Source organism: Castanea sativa, chromosome 8, assembly GCF_040712315.1.
Source record: "Castanea sativa cultivar Marrone di Chiusa Pesio chromosome 8, ASM4071231v1".
In the NCBI taxonomy this organism is placed as follows: Eukaryota; Viridiplantae; Streptophyta; class Magnoliopsida; order Fagales; family Fagaceae; genus Castanea; species Castanea sativa.
The window spans coordinates 40673272-40690374 of record NC_134020.1 but is presented as its reverse complement, the minus strand read 5'-3'; the positions used below and the strand labels follow the sequence as shown (position 1 = coordinate 40690374).

Genomic DNA, 17103 nt, shown 5'->3' with positions numbered 1-17103 from the left:
AGAGAGGAGAGATGGCTGGAATATTCACTATCCAAACATGGTGTTAAAATGCACGTGATTCACTCGAGATAAGTTATAACAACTTAACCAAGACCTACTAGAAACTATATAGAGCTCGTGAGCTATCAAGAATCCAATGAGTGAATATCATATGAAAAATCGAAAAACCAATTTTGACAAAAGAGTATAAAATTGAATTACAAAACTTTCACTCCTTAAATTGTTACATTTGGTGACTTGGTATACATATTATAAGATATATATATATATATATCCCAAGATTCAGCGCTAGTATGTTTGATTTGATTAATAAATTTTCATTGGAATTTTTTTCCAATGGGTGGGTAGACTTATTTCAATCAACTCTAATTGCTAACTTCTTGGCTTTATCCATTTTTTTACTAATTTATTTTCTCACCAATTGGTGTTGACTACCAGGTTTAGCTTCTTCTTTTTTTTTCTTTTTCTTTTTTGTTCTTTTCTTTTTAAATTTTTAATCCCCTTCTTTTTTGGTTATTTTATTAGTTTCCCACAACTCTGGGGTCCCCAAAATTGCTTTGTGCTACGTCAAAGAAATATATGGGTATGCTTGACGGATGCTGGACTCCAGGGTCCCCAAAATTGCTTTTTTAAATATGTGCGCTTTCTAGAGCATCTTGACAACCTCCTGACAAGTTGCATCACTGAGGAGGAGAACTCCATTTTCAAGAAGGTTCCAACCCAAGAAGAGATCAAGGAAACACTGTTCCAAATGCAGAACCTAAAAGCTCACAGCCCTAATGGCTTCCCTGCCTTGTTCTACAAAGAATTCTGGCCCACTGTAGGGGATGCAGTAACAGATGCAGTCATATCTTTCTTCACTGATGGATGCTTGCCTAAAGAAGCCAACAATTCACTCATCATTCTTATCCCAAAAACGACCAACCCAACATCTGTAAACAGCTTCTGATCCATAAGCCCGTGCAATGTTGTGTACAAGATCATTTCCAAATTGCTGATTGCAAAGTTAAGACCTCTCCTTCATAAGATAATCTCTCCCTGTCAGTTGGCTTTTATACCAAGTAGATGGATTGCAGAAAATTAGGTAGTCGTCCACAAGCTTCTCCACAATTTTAAGACCAGGAAAGTCAAATCTGGTTTTATGGCCATCAAACTCGACCTTTAGAAAGCATATGACAAATTCAGTTGGAAGTTCATCCATGCTGTTCTTACCAACCTCGGGTTCAATTCTGTCTTCACCAATTGGATTTTGAATTGCATTTCTTCTGTATCTTTTGAAGTGCTAGTAAATGGGGGGCAAGTCAGACCAGTTCAAACCAAGCAGAGGGCTAAGGCAAGGCGACCCATTGTCGCCTTATTTATTCATTTTGGGTCAGCAAGTTTTATCAAGAATGCTGGATAAGGAGCTTAAAGATGGCAACATTAGCAATGCTAAACCAAGTATAAGGGGACATGCCCTAATGCACGTCATGTATGCGGATGACATAGTCCTTTTTTTAAAGCAACAAGAAATGATGCAAAAAGGCTTGCTGATTGCTTGGAAAAGTATCGTACATGGTCAAGGCAAAGTATTAACAGAGTCAAATTTGAGATTTTCTTTTCAAAGCATACTGGGCCTAACAATAGACGAGCAATAAGGCAGTAACTTAAAATGAAAAGACTCAGAAAAGATGCATTGTACCTTGGAGCACCAATGTTCTTGTCCAAATCACCCTCTAAAGATTTTAAATTTTTGCAAGACAAGGCGGAGGCAAAATTAACAGGTTGGAGGAGCAAATGCCTCTCCTGGGCGAGTAGATGCACACTGATAAATTCTATAACCTAAGCAATACCTACTTACACTCTTTCTTCCTTTGATATCCCTGTTAAGAATTGTGACAAATTGGACTCACTCTCTAGAAGGTTTTGGTGGAAACCCAAAGAGAAGGAAGGAAGGTTCATTGCCTGGAAAGGGTGGAATAAGCTATGTCAGCCAAAATGAGTATGTAGTCTCGGCTTAAAAAAAAAAAAAAAACCAAGAGAGGTAAATGAAGTACTTCTAGCCAAGTTAGCCTAGATGGTGGCTTCTAGCAAACAAAGCCTTTGTATGGAAGTACTGCGGTCGAAGTATAAAGTTAAGGAAGATTGGCTTAGAACAGAGCCAAGTAAATCCGCTTCTCCTACATGGCGTGTGATAGAGCAAAGAAGTTGATTGAAAAAGGAGTTTGCTTCCTTTTGGGAGATGGGAAATCCATTAACGTATGGGCTGACCCTTGGGTGCCTTGGATTGAGGATTTTAAGCCTAAGCCAAGGATAAACGACGACCTCCAACTCCCCATCAAGGCACACCATCTCATCAACCATACCTCTAAAGCATGGGATGAAGACATGGTAAAAGAAATCTTTTCACCAGAAGCTGCACAGGCCATCCTCACAATCCCAATCCCAATCCCAATCCCAATCCCAATCCCACACCACCCCAAGCAAGATAGGCTCATTGGACTGCCTGATCCCAAGGGAACCTTTACTGTAAAATCTGCTCATCGTGTGGCTTTTACCCCAGTCCATGATGGAAACCTAGTGAACTCCCTCTAGAAGAATCTGTGGAAAGCGAGACTTCTGGAACGTCTGAAAATGTTTCTATGGAGGATCAAAGCCAATGTCATTCCCACAGGACAAAATCTCCAACAGACAATACTGCATATAGACCCGACCTACATTCTTTGCAACACAAAAGTTGAGAGCAACATCCATCTTTTCTTAGAGTGTCATTTTGCCAGAGCTCTTTAGGCAATTACAGGTTGAGGCATCAGGATTGATACTGCACCTCTAACCTCAAGCAAGGACATCATCAAGCTGATCATTAGCCCACCTAATGCCCCAATACCAGCAAATGAGCAATGGATTGTACCTCTAAACACTGCACTCATCATTAACAAAACCTGGAATTCTAGAAACTTCAAGCTTTGCCAACAAGAACAAGCCAACCTACTCAATGCCAAGCGTCGTGTGCAAGCAAGGTTTCAAGAAATCTCCAAAGTCTTCGCCCCAACCATCCACCCCACCTCGAGGTCATGCTCTACCTCTTGGTCACCTCCTTCGCCAGATCACATCAAAATTAATGTGGATGCAGCTTTAAACTCATCCAAAACAGCTCTAGTTGTGGTTGCTCGAAATCACCATGAAAAGGTGCTCTTCGTTTGGGGAAAAGTACAACAACTCTGCCCCCTTTTACAAGTAGAAGCATCGGCACTTCTTTGGGCAGTCCATCTCACCATCCAAAACTGTTGGTGCTCTGTCATGTTCAAGGGAGACTCAAAAATCTGCATCGATGCTTTAAACCACCCTAATCAGACTCCCAAATGGTCTCTAAACACTATCATTAGCAATATTCGTAACTTATCTTCCCGTTTTCTTCTTGTAATTTATGTTGGGTTCGTAGGAGCAGCAACTCTGCAGCCCATGTAGCTGCTAGATTTGCTCTTAACTATATGCAAACTTTTTGTTTTTCTGAAGGCATGCTCCCCCCTGCCATTGAGGCAGCTTGTAAGGGAGATACCCTGCTTGTTTTGCACCGTAGTTTCTTTGAATGGATATACAGTTTATCAAAAAAAAATTAGTATGTTTGGTAGCTATTTTTTCCCTTATTTTCTGTTTTCAAAAATAATTTTCTATTTTTGAAACTTTTTTTTTTTGGTAACCAAGGAAAATGCATTAAAACTTAAGAGAATAAGTCTCAGGACAAAGCCTATTCAAGTACAGCCCATTAGCATCTTCCTTAAAAAAGGATAAAATGTCCATAGGCAGACTATGATAAACAACAAAATCTTAAATTTGGCTTGATCCTATCCTAGCAAGCTTGTCAACACACCAATTCGCTTCTCAATAGTAATGCTTAAAACAAATCTAGCGAAACCAAATAGCCAACGTCCTACAATCATCCAAAATAGATGACACAATGCTATTTACATAGTCAGGGTTAAGCAAAACATCTAAAATAGCTTTAGCATCTATCTCTACTTCTACAGATTCAAAATTCCTACTACAACATAAACCAAGCCCATCTTGAAGCCCCCACAACTCAGCAATGAAGCTGTTTAAGGCACCAATCCTTCTGGAAAACCCTATGATCCACTACCCTTGCTCATTTCTAATGATCCCTCCACATCTAGTCTTATCCGAGTCTCCCACTGATGCCCCATCAGTATTTAATTTAAACCACCCAGCCTAGGGCTTTTCCCATCTGATTTGCTTTATCAACATATAGTTAGTCTTGATAATAGAGGATGCATAAAAGGTGAACTCCATGGCTCTGCTCATAATCTTCACCGCTAACCTGGGATTTTGGGTTTTCCTATTAAAAACCACTTGATTCCTACTCTTCCGTATACTCCAAATAGCAAAGAGAAATGTTGTTCTCCAGGGGGGGAATACGAGCATCTCGGCAGTCCACCCTACTCCCATTCGACTTGAGCCACTCTTGAAGATCATCTGACCAGAAATTCCAATCAACCCATTTCACTCCCAGTTGAATCCATAAGGGTTTGATTTTCCTACAAGCCCGCAAGGCATGAGGGATTGTTTCAAGGTCCCTTAAACATATAGGATAGGTAGCATCTTCTAGCATTCCCCTTCTCACACGGCAATCTTTCACCCCAATGCTATTATGGAGACATTGCCAAGTAAAAGTTTGAATTCTTGGGAGGATATCTATTTTTGAAACTAAAAAAATTGTTTGGCAATCCAAAATGAATTAAAAACAAAAACTGTTCTCAAGACTCAATTTGTAAAAGAAACTGAAAACATGCAAAATCCTGTTTTCAGTTTCTAATTTTCAAAAGTCAATGAAAACACGCATTTAATTTAATGAATTTGCCTCATTTAATAAGTTAGCATTAGAATTTAAATTCTAGTAACAATTAATATTTTATACTTTATATTCCCAAAAACAAGTTTTTGAAAATAGAAAACAAAAACGGTTACCAAACATCACTTAATATTCTAGTCCATTTAAGTGGTCAAATTATACTTTTTCACAAGGTACATGCGTCCTGAAATTTTATTATCATTTTTATACACATTGGAAACCATTACTATGTTTTTTTCTTTAACAAAGTACACTGTTCTGCATCAATGTAGAGGTTTTTAGCACTTTATACTTTTGAGTGCTTATTATAGGGTTTTTCCAATAAGGCAAAACTGAGTTCTCAACATTGTCTGTTCAGCTTCACCACCAATACATACATCTCTGTCATCTCTACAACAGGTTTAATTCTCAAGCACCCAATAAATTAAAACATCAACCTAAAATTATGACAACATTGACTAACAAGGCTGATTTGTTTAAAATTTGTTTCTTGAACACCAAGGGCACACAAAATTCTGCATGCTGAAAACTTTCAACGTAGAAATTAAAACTCATCTAGTAATCTAACATATGTATACAAAAGAATTAGTGCCCTTCATGTTTATACTTCATTGCTAAAGAAAGATCTGTTATTTAATTCATCCAGACATTCCTTTCCTTTACCTGTACTGTTCGTTTTGTAAAGTGTAATTTGTATTGATGACTTTCTTCAGGTGGCCACAGGCTTATTGTGTTATTCTTGGTCTGAACCACTCGTTAATGTGTCCCACCCGGGAATATTTGCTGTAGCCTCATTCACCATCTTCACAAGTCTAACCTGCAAAAAGAATAGTGAAGGATCCATGAGAGAGAGAGAGAGATCACACGTTGCATTCAAATCGATAATGTGCAAATGGAAATAGTGGAAAGGCTATTTAGCATGCTAATATCAGTCATCAACACATGCAAGAGTGAATTCATAAATCATACACATTAGTAACAAGGTGTCATAGTCAAAGCACTGGCTAGGCAAATCACAATGATGATCAGGGCTAGAAAAGACATTCTCTGAAGATACAAGGCAATGACATCCCAAGAATAGACAATAAGCCATGTGGATCCCAAAAGATCAGAGTATAATGCACCACATATATGAGAGCAAAGAGATACTTGGCTTGGGTCTTATAGAATTATATATAGGCATGTAGAAATTTGTCTGTAGAAGTTTGAATATATTAAAAAGAAAAGTGGTTCAACTGAAAGGAAAGGAAAGAAAAGAAATCAGACAAATACAAGGGCTACCTCATAAAATTTAAAATACTCAAGATAAAATGATGAGAAAGAAAAGCCAGCTGATTTAGCCATCAAATCCAAAAGTAAAAACATGAGCTTATATATAGGAAGCTCAACGGTAACTCCTATCATTCCTCTTTTTCTTTTTTCTTTTTTCTTTTTTATAAGTAAATTAGTAATATATCTTATTAGAAAAATTAATTCAAGAAGTACACCAGGAGTATACTAGCTAAGAGTCTCCGCCTGAGAGTTAAATGAAAGTTCTAAAATTACAATGGTCAATAGCCTCAAACAAGTTTGAAGAAAAAACCTCCCTCAAGCTCTCACCCACTCTAGCAAAGTCTTCAGAAAAAAAAAAAAAAAAAAAACTCTTTTAGTTCTAATAATGCCCATTGCCCTTCAAAACTCCTAGTATTTCTTTCCTGGTAACTCCTATTGTTCCTCTCCCACCATGGACACAGTGATAAGAAGAAGCACAAGACACAATTCTCTCACACCCTTCCAAACCTTCCCTTGTTACTAACTAATCAATATCTCAACCACTGATATTGTCATTACCCAAGAGATCCCAAAAATAGACAAAACTAGTCCCTAGTAACAAAGCAAGGTATCTGCTCCTCTCCACGCTCATGTATAACATTATTTCACTATGAAATTGACAGCTTTAACATGATGTACATTGTAAGATCATTCACAAGGCAGTTTAAGCAACCCAAAAAAAAAAAAAAAAAACCCTCTTTTGTAGACACATTGGCATCCCAAAACTCTTCCATGGAAATCAATGCCTAATCCCTTTTTAACATCTGATTGTCAGGGTTATCCTCATCTCCCAGTCTTAGAAAACCTGTTTTCCATTATATTGTTATCTACAAAATGGCTCTTCATTAATGCAATACAGGGAAAGAGAGAAATATGGTAAAGTAGCTAAGTCTGCATAAACCCCATTGGAGTTCTTAGAATGTAGATCCTCTTATGAGTTATTATTAATTTATTGTATATTCTAAAACAAAGAAGTCCCATCCTTTCTTTCACAAATCTTGTCAATAGCACTTTATATTCAAAGCAACCATGTCGTCAGAAATATTTCCTTTCTCTAATGTCTTAATGGTTAGTCCTAGCAGTTAAAAGTTTTGGGAGGCATATTTTGAAAATTCTTGTTCTATTTTGCTGGCATGATATCCTCATAATTTTAATAAAATAGATAATAGAGTTTCTTTCAGAAGGAAAGGGTGTAGTAGCCCTGGAGGCATGCAGGAGATATGCAAAAGAAATGAACAAAACAAAAGCCTAGATTCTATGGTTACAAAGATCCAAGAACTCCAAAAGAACTGAACCCCCTATGGCCCTCATCCAACTGAAAAGGAGATGAGAAACAAAGACTTCAACCCCCTTACTGTGAGCTTCAACCTTCAAGAGTAACCTTATTATTAAAAAAAAAAAAGCTATGTTGATGCCACCAAAAATTTTATATATGGGGATTCTTTGTTGGCTTTCTAATAGGAACAACTAGACAGCAGTTGCTAATAACAAAGGAATTCTCTTTTTTGATAGGTAAACACAACTCATGCACCCAGACAGGATTGAATTTGTGAGCTCGACATTCACCTCTATTTATACATGGAGGATCCTAAGGCATTGGCTTAATAACGAGAGAATTCCTCTCAATGAATCTAGCTAGTTAACTATCATAAATTGTAACTTGTCCTTGCCATCTCCAATTTTGCAATTTGCACCTCCATCATTCAGCTAGAAAAAGTTGGAATCTCCATCACTTTCAAAGTCCAAAAAACTGAGCATGTCTTAGCCTCTAGTAATGAAGAGGGGAGTCGTATTTTAGTATTTTGAGAGGTGTAGAGTCAATTTTGAGTCAAACTGAACAGTTACTAATCACAAGTAGTTCACCACACTTTGTGGCTCAATAGTCGTGATTTGTGGTGTAAATCAGTAAATGATAAATTCAATATGCTTCTTGTTTTCATCCCCATCAATCTGAGAGTTTGTTAAAAACAAAAAATATTTTGAGGTTAACAGTGACACTATACTGTGGTGTACCAAAAACAAAACTGAAGTATCCCTAGTGTCAGACAAAATTAGATCTAATAAAGAAACTATTAGGATTATTTGATTATATAATAAAGTAGGGTTCCAAATTATAACCTATATAAATACAATTTTGGTTCAAGTTATTAAAATTCAATTTTGTTTCTAAAACTTGCAAAAACTCAAAATGACCCTTTCAGATTTTCATTGTTTTATTTTTAGGCAGTAACAGGTATTAAAGCAAAGAGTGACAATAGACACCTCTATGCTGAAGAAAGAGTAAATTTTTGGAGCAACTAGAACATGAATCCATAATTACAGTTGCTGAATTTGGCAAAAATACACGGGACTCAAGATTTAGGCTTGCACAAATAACACCGACAACATTTTCATTTGATGCTTGTATTCATCAGAGCCATAAAATGAAGTTATGGAGCATGTGTTAAAACATATGGGCTGTGTACAAACATCCAACATCTTAAGCTTAGCACTTCGTAATATTGTAAAGCATGATCAATAACTTCATTTAAAACTTCATTGCATTTCTTAAAACACCATCATTGTGATAACTAAGGGGTATGCCTTTTGAAATAAAGGAACTTGCCAATTGAATATGTCTTTGACTGAACTGGCTTTATTTTCTTGTTTCTCAAATTGACTCTTTAAAGAGAAAAATTACTAATGAACTTACCACAGTTTCAGGAACCCCTGGAGGCGGTAAGGAGAGATTTCTTGGTGGAGGAGCACTAAGAAATGATCTCTTGTCAAAACGCCATTCTCCTATCTTTCCATATGTTAGTTCTCCCTGGATGATTACCAACTTGGAATAAATGACTTAAAAAGTAATGACCAACTGAACAAGATTTTGCTAGAAGAAATGAATAAACAAATAAATATAAAGTTTCAGAACCTCTATAATAAATGACAGTAACAATCACAGTTAAAACATCAGGCCCCCTTCTATTTGAGAGAGAGAGAGAGAGAGAGAGAGAGAGAGATCTGTTCACCTTTAAATTGTAATCACATCCATAAGTATAATGGATTATGAAACTCTTTCCCACTTCTGTATCCCACGGAGGCTGGAAACTCAAAATGATGCATGTTAATGCGTATCTATGAGTTCGTGAAATAGTGAATATGAAAAGGATCATATAGTATCATTCACACCTGCAGCATAAAGTCTTTGCGAAGAATATGCCGCACGCCATGCAATGCAGATGCTACAGCATATGCATACCTTAATTTGACAAAGAAATGGTGAAAAAAAATCACAAGATACATCAGATGTCATAATTTGTTACCGTCCACTAAAAAAAAAACTAGTAACTGAGATCTTCAAGAATAATACTTACATTTCAAGCACCCATCCAAAAGTCTTATCAGTCTCTGGATCATCTTTCATTCTCAAGGAAATATTCACCCATGTGGGAGCGATATCTTCCAGCGTGGACTGAAGAAGAAAATTTAGTGATTACCACATCATAAGGCAATCACAGTAAAAGCAAAAAGGTCAGCCAAATGACAACTCAATTATAACTCTGATGATGATGACCACAAAGTCATTTTTTAGTACTACTGCTGGAACTCATTCTTCTTTTTCTTCTATTACTACTTCTGCTTTGTAATAATAATTTGCACCTTCTAAATTTTCTATTCCTATGAAAAACCTGCTATGAATTGCTGAAATTCAAATAAATATAGTTGTAAATATAAATGCGTTAACAATCAACGTCAGGTCAGTACACATGCTACAACAGTAATAAAAGATTTTACCCTTCTGATGATTACAGGAGAATTTCCTATTGGATCAATATCAGTCACAGGACCACTTTCTTCAGGATAAAATTTCCTAATTATATTCTCATGCTCAGTTGGTTTAATGTAGAAAAAAGGATATCCTGCTGGTTGGCTTCCATATGCCAAGTTAGGTATAGGTTTTACAAATAGGTGGTCAGGCTCTGCCATTAGAATGTATCTGCATCAACCACAAAATGCTCTAACTTTTGGATTTCCATCAAGGAAAAGAGCAAACAATCTTGCAAGAATTTAAAGTTTTTATTCTTACTCTTCTTCAATTGTTGCTTTCTCCAGCCATTGCACAAACGCCCATGGTCTATTTAGAACAACATAACCCTGCATAAGACATTAAATTTAAACAAAAATAATTCTATATTTAGTCAAACAGGATTTTGTGATTGATAAAATATTCAAACTAGAATAGGACAAAAATAAATATTTTAAAAAAAAAAGCAAGAAGATAAAGAAAAATTGGTGCTTTATACTACTGGTGATGTGAATACTACTCTCCAAATGAAAAAAAAACTGATGGAGATCTATTGAACTTACAACACCAGTTGGCCTTTGGTGAGTTCTATTGTGTGAGATGCTACTCTGATGCTAATGTCAGATTACAAATCCAATATATGTACTTTATAAACACAATCTAAACTTTGTATTTTGTTCACCACCAGTACCAGCAATCCACAACCTATAAGATCATCTAAGAGAGCTGATACCCAACCTATATCACTATAAGCAAATTGCCATGAAATGATTTCAATTCTTTTAACTATGCAAAATTATTTTTTTAGCAGTATAGAAACAGAGCAATAGTGACTTTATTTTGAAATCTACAAGGCATGTTCATCAAAGCAACCCAAGGAAAATCTAAATTAGTGAAGACCAGGCCAGATCAACACATGTAGAGGCGTAGATGCATATATAACACAGGGAGACTGTGCGGCCCCATTTCATTGGATGAATAGAAAGAAACTAAATATGTCATTTACTTGAAACCTGAAAATTTTATGAAATTCAGAGGATGTTATTACATGAGAAAATGACTCAAACTTTTGTAGAATTCTTTAATGGTCATGATATTCAAAAACAAATGAAGCAATAGACAAGTTGTTGTATACAAGACATTAATTCCCTCCTGCAAAGACAGGCTGTGTACTTCATTGGACTTTCTAACTATGAATTTAAAGGATTTTCATGAAAGCATTTGGATCTACTATACATTTTTTGGGGAAAAAAAAAAGAAAGAAAAGAAAAATAAATAAATTTTTTTTATGATGAATTGACAAAATCAACAAAAATAATCAATGCAAATGAATTGAAGAATACAACAAAAGATATGAGAAACCAAGATACAGCAGCAATAAGATTCTCACCCTATCCAAGCCCTCTGGAAGAGGATCAACCACAAAACTTGGAATCTCCTCCATCAATTTGTCTGGAGCCCCAGAATGCAAAATCCGGGTAAACTTTCCCATGTCTGATCCAGGCATGTCTTTTGTCTTGTTATACCAGTAGTACATAATCCTACACTGCCATTGGCTATAAGGAGCATCTGTTGCTGTAAGAGCAACATGGTATTTCAGTTTCGAATCCCCTGACGAGTCCAATCCATCTGACTCCCAACTCCCCAAATTGGAAGCTTTGTTGTGTATTATCATAGTCAACAAATTATATGTTGCAAAGAAAAACCCAAATGACAAAAGCGCCAAAAGTATTGGAGACACACGCCCCATGTTTTTCCTTTCAACCATGCCTATGTCTTATTACAGGAAGATCAAATTACAAATCTTTATAACTCAACTCAACCCAATTCCCCTATTTACAACAGTTTTTGAATGCAACCCACTAAATCCCTTCAACACCCCCTCCCAAGTCACAGCTCCAATACACAATTCTTAGAAACAAACAATACCCTTTTATAATTTCTTAGTGATTGAGTGAATCACAATCCACAAACCCAGACAATTGCAACAACCAATTCTGCATTACAATTATAAGAAAGCCATTATAAGTCAATGTGATATGAGTGAGCCAAGCTACTACTATTCTAATAAACCAAATAAATGAGTATAAATATTGAGAAAGATGCTTTCTTTTTTATTTCCCAAGAATAAAAAAGTCCCACAAAACAATCCCATTAATTCATAACAACTAAGAACAATAAATCATACATAGATCTGAGTCTCTACTTCAAAAAAAAAAAAAAAAGGCAAATGGGCACACCTAAAACTCACTTCAGAACAAAAAAATAACAACCAAGTTAAGAGCGAGAGAGAGAGAGAGAGAAGGCAGTTATATAAGATATAAATTGCACACATACAACAACAACTGACAAATTTTAAAAGCCAAAATAAATGTTCATAAAAAAATTTTAAAAAGCAATACCTGAAAAGATTAAAAAAAAAAAGGTGCACAGCAGAGAGAGAGAGAGAGAGATATTGGGTTGGGACTTGGGATCGTCAACGCTTACTTGAAAACGCGGAGGTAGTTTGTTTATACAAGTTGGAATATTGAATATTTTGGAAGATTTGAATCTTGGTGAACATTTTTGATTGTTGAATGACAAAAAAGAATATCTTTTTGAACGCTGGACTTAGTGTACTTCGGTGGAAACTGATGTGTGAATGCTATGAAATAGACAGAGAGAGCTACATGAACAAATGGGGACCACATTTTGGTTAAAGACAAGTTGCTTTTTTCTCTTTTTTGTCTAATCCTACATCATCATCTACCATTGCCAAAGCCAATTGCAATGTACATTCCTTTCTTTCAAACAATTCATGCTTTTTTTTTGTTCTTATCTATTTGGTTTATTATATGAAAAAGTTTGAGCCAATTGGAAACCAAAATAGGACTTCCATTTTGATTGAACAATCATACATCACCAACCAAAAAAAAAAAACAAAAATGAGCTTCCTTTTCATCGAATCTTCTTACATCCATATCCACACTTGTAGCCTTTTTGGCTTTTTGGCTTAGTGACATTATTGTACATGTTAAATAGTGCTGCACATATTAAACTATAATATCAAACATCAATAATTACCTGCCTTTTATTTCCCAGTCAAGATAAATGATTTTTTTTTTTTTTTGGCAAAGGGGACATATTAAATTTATAAATTATACATTACCCAACTAAAGGAGTGCACAACATATGGTGAGCTTATTTGATTAGCTACAAGTTTTTAAAATCTCATATTTAAGTACAATAATATTTTGCGTAGATTTTCTCAAAAAACATTATGTAGATTTGTTTTTAAATTAAATTAACCAAGAGAGTAAAAAATTTCAAGCACACATTAAATCATATACAACTATTATATAATACTGGTACACTTACAAAAATCCCATAGGAGATCACAATACAAAAGGTTAGGACAATGACAATATGTGCAACAAACCTTTATATTCTACATATAAAGGCAAGAAACTTAGTTGTAGTAGTCCAAGGTTTATATGGCTCAAAATAAAAATTTATAAGCATTTTAAATTTTTTTTTTTAAATGAAGAAGAATTCTCTTTATTTAGCCTTTCACCCCATCAAGACTTTGTATTTATATCAAAGCATTAATTAATTACTGTGTATTAATTGCTTCAAAGATAAATGACCACACATTAATGGAATACATGCGTTTATTTTCATGTATTACTTATTTATAAATGGTGTAGTGTGTGTGTGTATATATATATATATATATATATATTATTGATAAATGTTCTTACGGCATCCATTAATAAACTATTTTATGAAATTTTTTATGAAAAAGTAATTTTTTTTTGTCTTTTTTTAATTTTTAATAAAAAGTTACTTAAAATAGATAATTAATAGATGCTCTGGTCACCTGTTCGAACTCATTTATATGTATTGTCCAGCTTTCACGTACTGTAGATGTGATGGATGCATAATGCAATATACCCTCATAATTCACAAGTCACAGTGCATCACCTTCATTTGAGTTTCAGGCTACATGGTTTTTCACTTTTTCTTAGATACTGCAACATATATAAATTATTGAGTGCAAAGGTTTTTTTATATTTTATCTTTTTAAATAACATGAGACAATATTAGTTGTGTTCTTTTGAGTCATATTTCTCAAATGTAGCTTGTCGTGTTTTAGAATGCAGGGAAGACTGACGAGGGATCTAGAACCATTTCATAAGACTGAGACAATTTGACAAATACAATTTTAGACTAGACTTACATGAATTGTCCAATGGTCCACACATTCAACAATCTTTGTCTTTACTTCATATATGCGTGAACTCAACTGCAGAAGTGACTTTATGTTATGTCCTTAAGTTAGGATGCTTTACGTTAGCTCATCTTAGACTTCTATTTTTACTATACATATGTATAAAATATAGAAATTATACTCAAGTCTAATAAGTGTATATGTATATAAAGTTGTGATTTACAACTATATTTTTATTGACTTTAATTCTGTGTTAAATTTAATTGTAATTTTGTTCAATCAATCATTTTTCTGTATTTTTGTGGGATTTAATGTAAAGACTGTGGATGAAAGTTTGATGAAGAACCTGTGAAGAAGTGGTTTTCGCGACTTGGCTTGTGACTGACTAGCGATTGCTTATCTATGAAACAAGCCACATGAGAAGCAAATGCTGGAATTTGAAGAGTCATTGAGAAGCTAGATTTCGTGAGTGACTTGTGACTTGGACCCGCGAAACCTACTACCTGTTGCTTTTTGGAGTGTGACTTTTTCTATTATTTACCAACACTGTATAAACCCTCATTGCCCATAAAATATAAGAAGAAGAAGTATTTTCTAAAGAAAATTTTGAAAAAGAAACCCTAGCCCAACACTTGAGAGTTAGAGATTGTTTTACCCACAATCCTCTACCTCATTTCTCTAAAGTTTCCATCTACTCCCACCTCTTCATTTACACATCCTTGAGAAGTTCTTAACCCAAACACTTACCTCGCCCATTTTGAGTGTTGAGAGAAGTTTTGGTGCCTTTGGGAAGTATTGGAAGAAGCCATTGAGTGGCGGATGTAATCGGGCGGAATTGCGGGATCCGATAAACTAGTGAAAACAACTATTCGAGAAGTCCGTTGGTAGCTGAAGGTTAGAGGGCTTAAGTACATGGGTAGATTAGGCTTGGAGGGTATTTTTGATATTTGTGTACTCCAACTTATTCACTAATGGATTGATTTCGGCTTGGAGGGCTGCAGAGAAATTTTCCGCAAAGTATTTCGATTTCCTCTTTGATAACACGTCTTGGTATTTTCTTGGATTTACATCTCTCTGTTAAATTACCGATTCTCCCCAAAACTTAAACTTTTGGGAGAATCGATAATTTAACATGATATCAGAGTATGAAATCCTGAGTTCGATCATTGTCTCCTCCACTCTACCTTTCATTTAAATTCCACGTGTTGATTAAAAGGTAGTTTCGACACACACGTGAGGGGAAGTATTAGGAATATGTTGTTAAATAATTAAATTTACCATATCCTAATAGCTTAAACTTTTGGGACAATTAGTAATTTAACATGGTATCAGAGCTCTCATACCCAATTCCACCAAACTGCTTTATCACAACCTATTGTTGTTTGACGACTTGTTCTCTGAGTTTACTGGCTTGTTTTCTCAGAGCATCCACTGCATTTTGGAATTGGAGGGAGCAAAGAGTCAAGATCTAAAAGCTAAGTATAAATGCCTATGCTGCTACCTTTTCACTGCTTATGCTGCTTTAATGCCATGGTAAATTATTGATTGTCCCAAAAGTTTAAGCTATTGGGGTATGATAAATTTAATCAGTTAACTACACAATTCTAATATTCCCCCTCACGTGTGGGATAAAACTACCTTTTAATAGGTGAGGCCCAACATGTGGAAATATAAATGAGAGGTAAAGTGGAGGAGACAAGAATTAAACTCTGAATCTCAATTGGTAATTTAACGCTCTCTTCCCTACTCTTTAAGCTTTACATTTATTGCTTATTGTGCTTGCTTATGGCTTAGAGTAGTGTTACCGATTTATTGCACGTGCTTTACTCTTGTTTCGCACTTAAATAAGTTAGAGTAAAAGCTATTAAATCGTAATTTAAACTTGGAGTCTAAACAAGCATTAGTGTTTTCACACTAATTGAGCTTACAATGTGTGTGAAGCTCTCTCCTAAAAATTTGAACTCCAACACTTGCTCCCCCACCCCAAAAGAATTTTGTACTTGTAAAGTGACAATCATAATACTTAGTAGTCATCTTAGACTTAGATACAAAAATAATCAATAGTTTGATCGTAATAATTATTCTTGTGATTAGTCTTAACGGATTGGTTTAGTGGTTTCTTATTAGTCTGCACTAATTAGACTTGATTAATGCGTTTTTGACTAGCTTATATTTTGGTGACTTATTAACTTATAGATAAGGAAAAAAAAAGATTTAAAAATTAACTTATTTGCGTAAAGATTCTCAAAAAAAAAAAAAACTTATTTGCGTAAAAGCATTTTCTACCTTACTTTTAAGTTAATAAGCTATTTTTGAGTCCTTCTTGTATTGTCATGTGTAGATCTTGATTCTTGATTGATGAGTTCTTGGAATCAAGTTTGTGATAACAGAGAAATGAGTGTAAGTAATAGTTTGCATAAAGGCATTATAACCAAGAGAAGGCGAAAGTTTGGTGAAGAGAGAGAGAGAGAGAGAGAGAGAGAGTTTCAATTAACTAGTAATTAAAAGAGGACTGGATGTTGGACCTTTTGAGCGTGTGTTTGGCAAAAATTAAAAAATTAGCTTATTTTACTATTCAGTTTATTTTTGCTACTATTTATGAGTCTCACTGCACTTTTTGGTATTATTCATGGATCTCACGATACTATTTCAGCTAACTTTTACTTTTATCTACAGTACATTCAGCAAGAAATTTTCAGTTTCAATAAAATAAGCGAATCCCAAACAGACTCTAAATGTGAAAAAACGGAGTTTTTGTGTTGGAAATTAATAGAGGAAGAGAATTTTTGGTAAGAAGTTACTTGTTGAAGACTCTGGTTGGCTTTGCTTATAATGATTTTATGAGAAAGTCCTTGTGAATGAAGAGGAAACTTCGTTTGAAACAAGGGATATTGGCAGAACTTGTACGTTGAGCAATGCAATCTATAGAAGATTGACTTGTTGGTTTCTTTT

The 17103-nt window shown here is 35.0% G+C and overlaps 1 protein-coding gene across 7 annotated transcripts; it reads right to left on the bottom strand.

The window, feature by feature from the left end:
* Nucleotides 1-1651: 1651 nt before the first annotated feature.
* On the bottom strand, nucleotides 1652-12563 carry LOC142608055 (hydroxyproline O-arabinosyltransferase NOD3-like). Of its 7 annotated transcripts, none has more exons than XR_012839419.1 (9): nucleotides 11332-12165; nucleotides 10224-10291; nucleotides 9932-10133; nucleotides 9511-9608; nucleotides 9326-9395; nucleotides 9166-9237; nucleotides 8850-8963; nucleotides 5510-5663; nucleotides 1652-1944 (listed from the first exon to the last, which is right to left on the bottom strand). XR_012839419.1 is itself a non-coding variant. In XM_075779761.1 (9 exons), exons 2-9 carry the CDS (start codon nucleotides 11707-11709, stop codon nucleotides 5580-5582), a joined length of 1086 nt encoding a protein of 361 aa, XP_075635876.1. In that variant the 5' UTR covers nucleotides 11710-11938; nucleotides 12344-12563; the 3' UTR covers nucleotides 5116-5579. The 7 variants fall into 7 exon arrangements, 5 of the variants coding, with proteins under 5 accessions (XP_075635876.1, XP_075635878.1, XP_075635879.1 ...); XR_012839418.1 differs by lacking the exon at nucleotides 1652-1944 and adding an exon at nucleotides 3718-3910; XM_075779761.1 differs by lacking the exon at nucleotides 1652-1944 and adding an exon at nucleotides 12344-12563 and having other exon boundaries at nucleotides 5116-5663; nucleotides 11332-11938.
* Between the last annotated feature and the right edge of the window lie 4540 nt (nucleotides 12564-17103).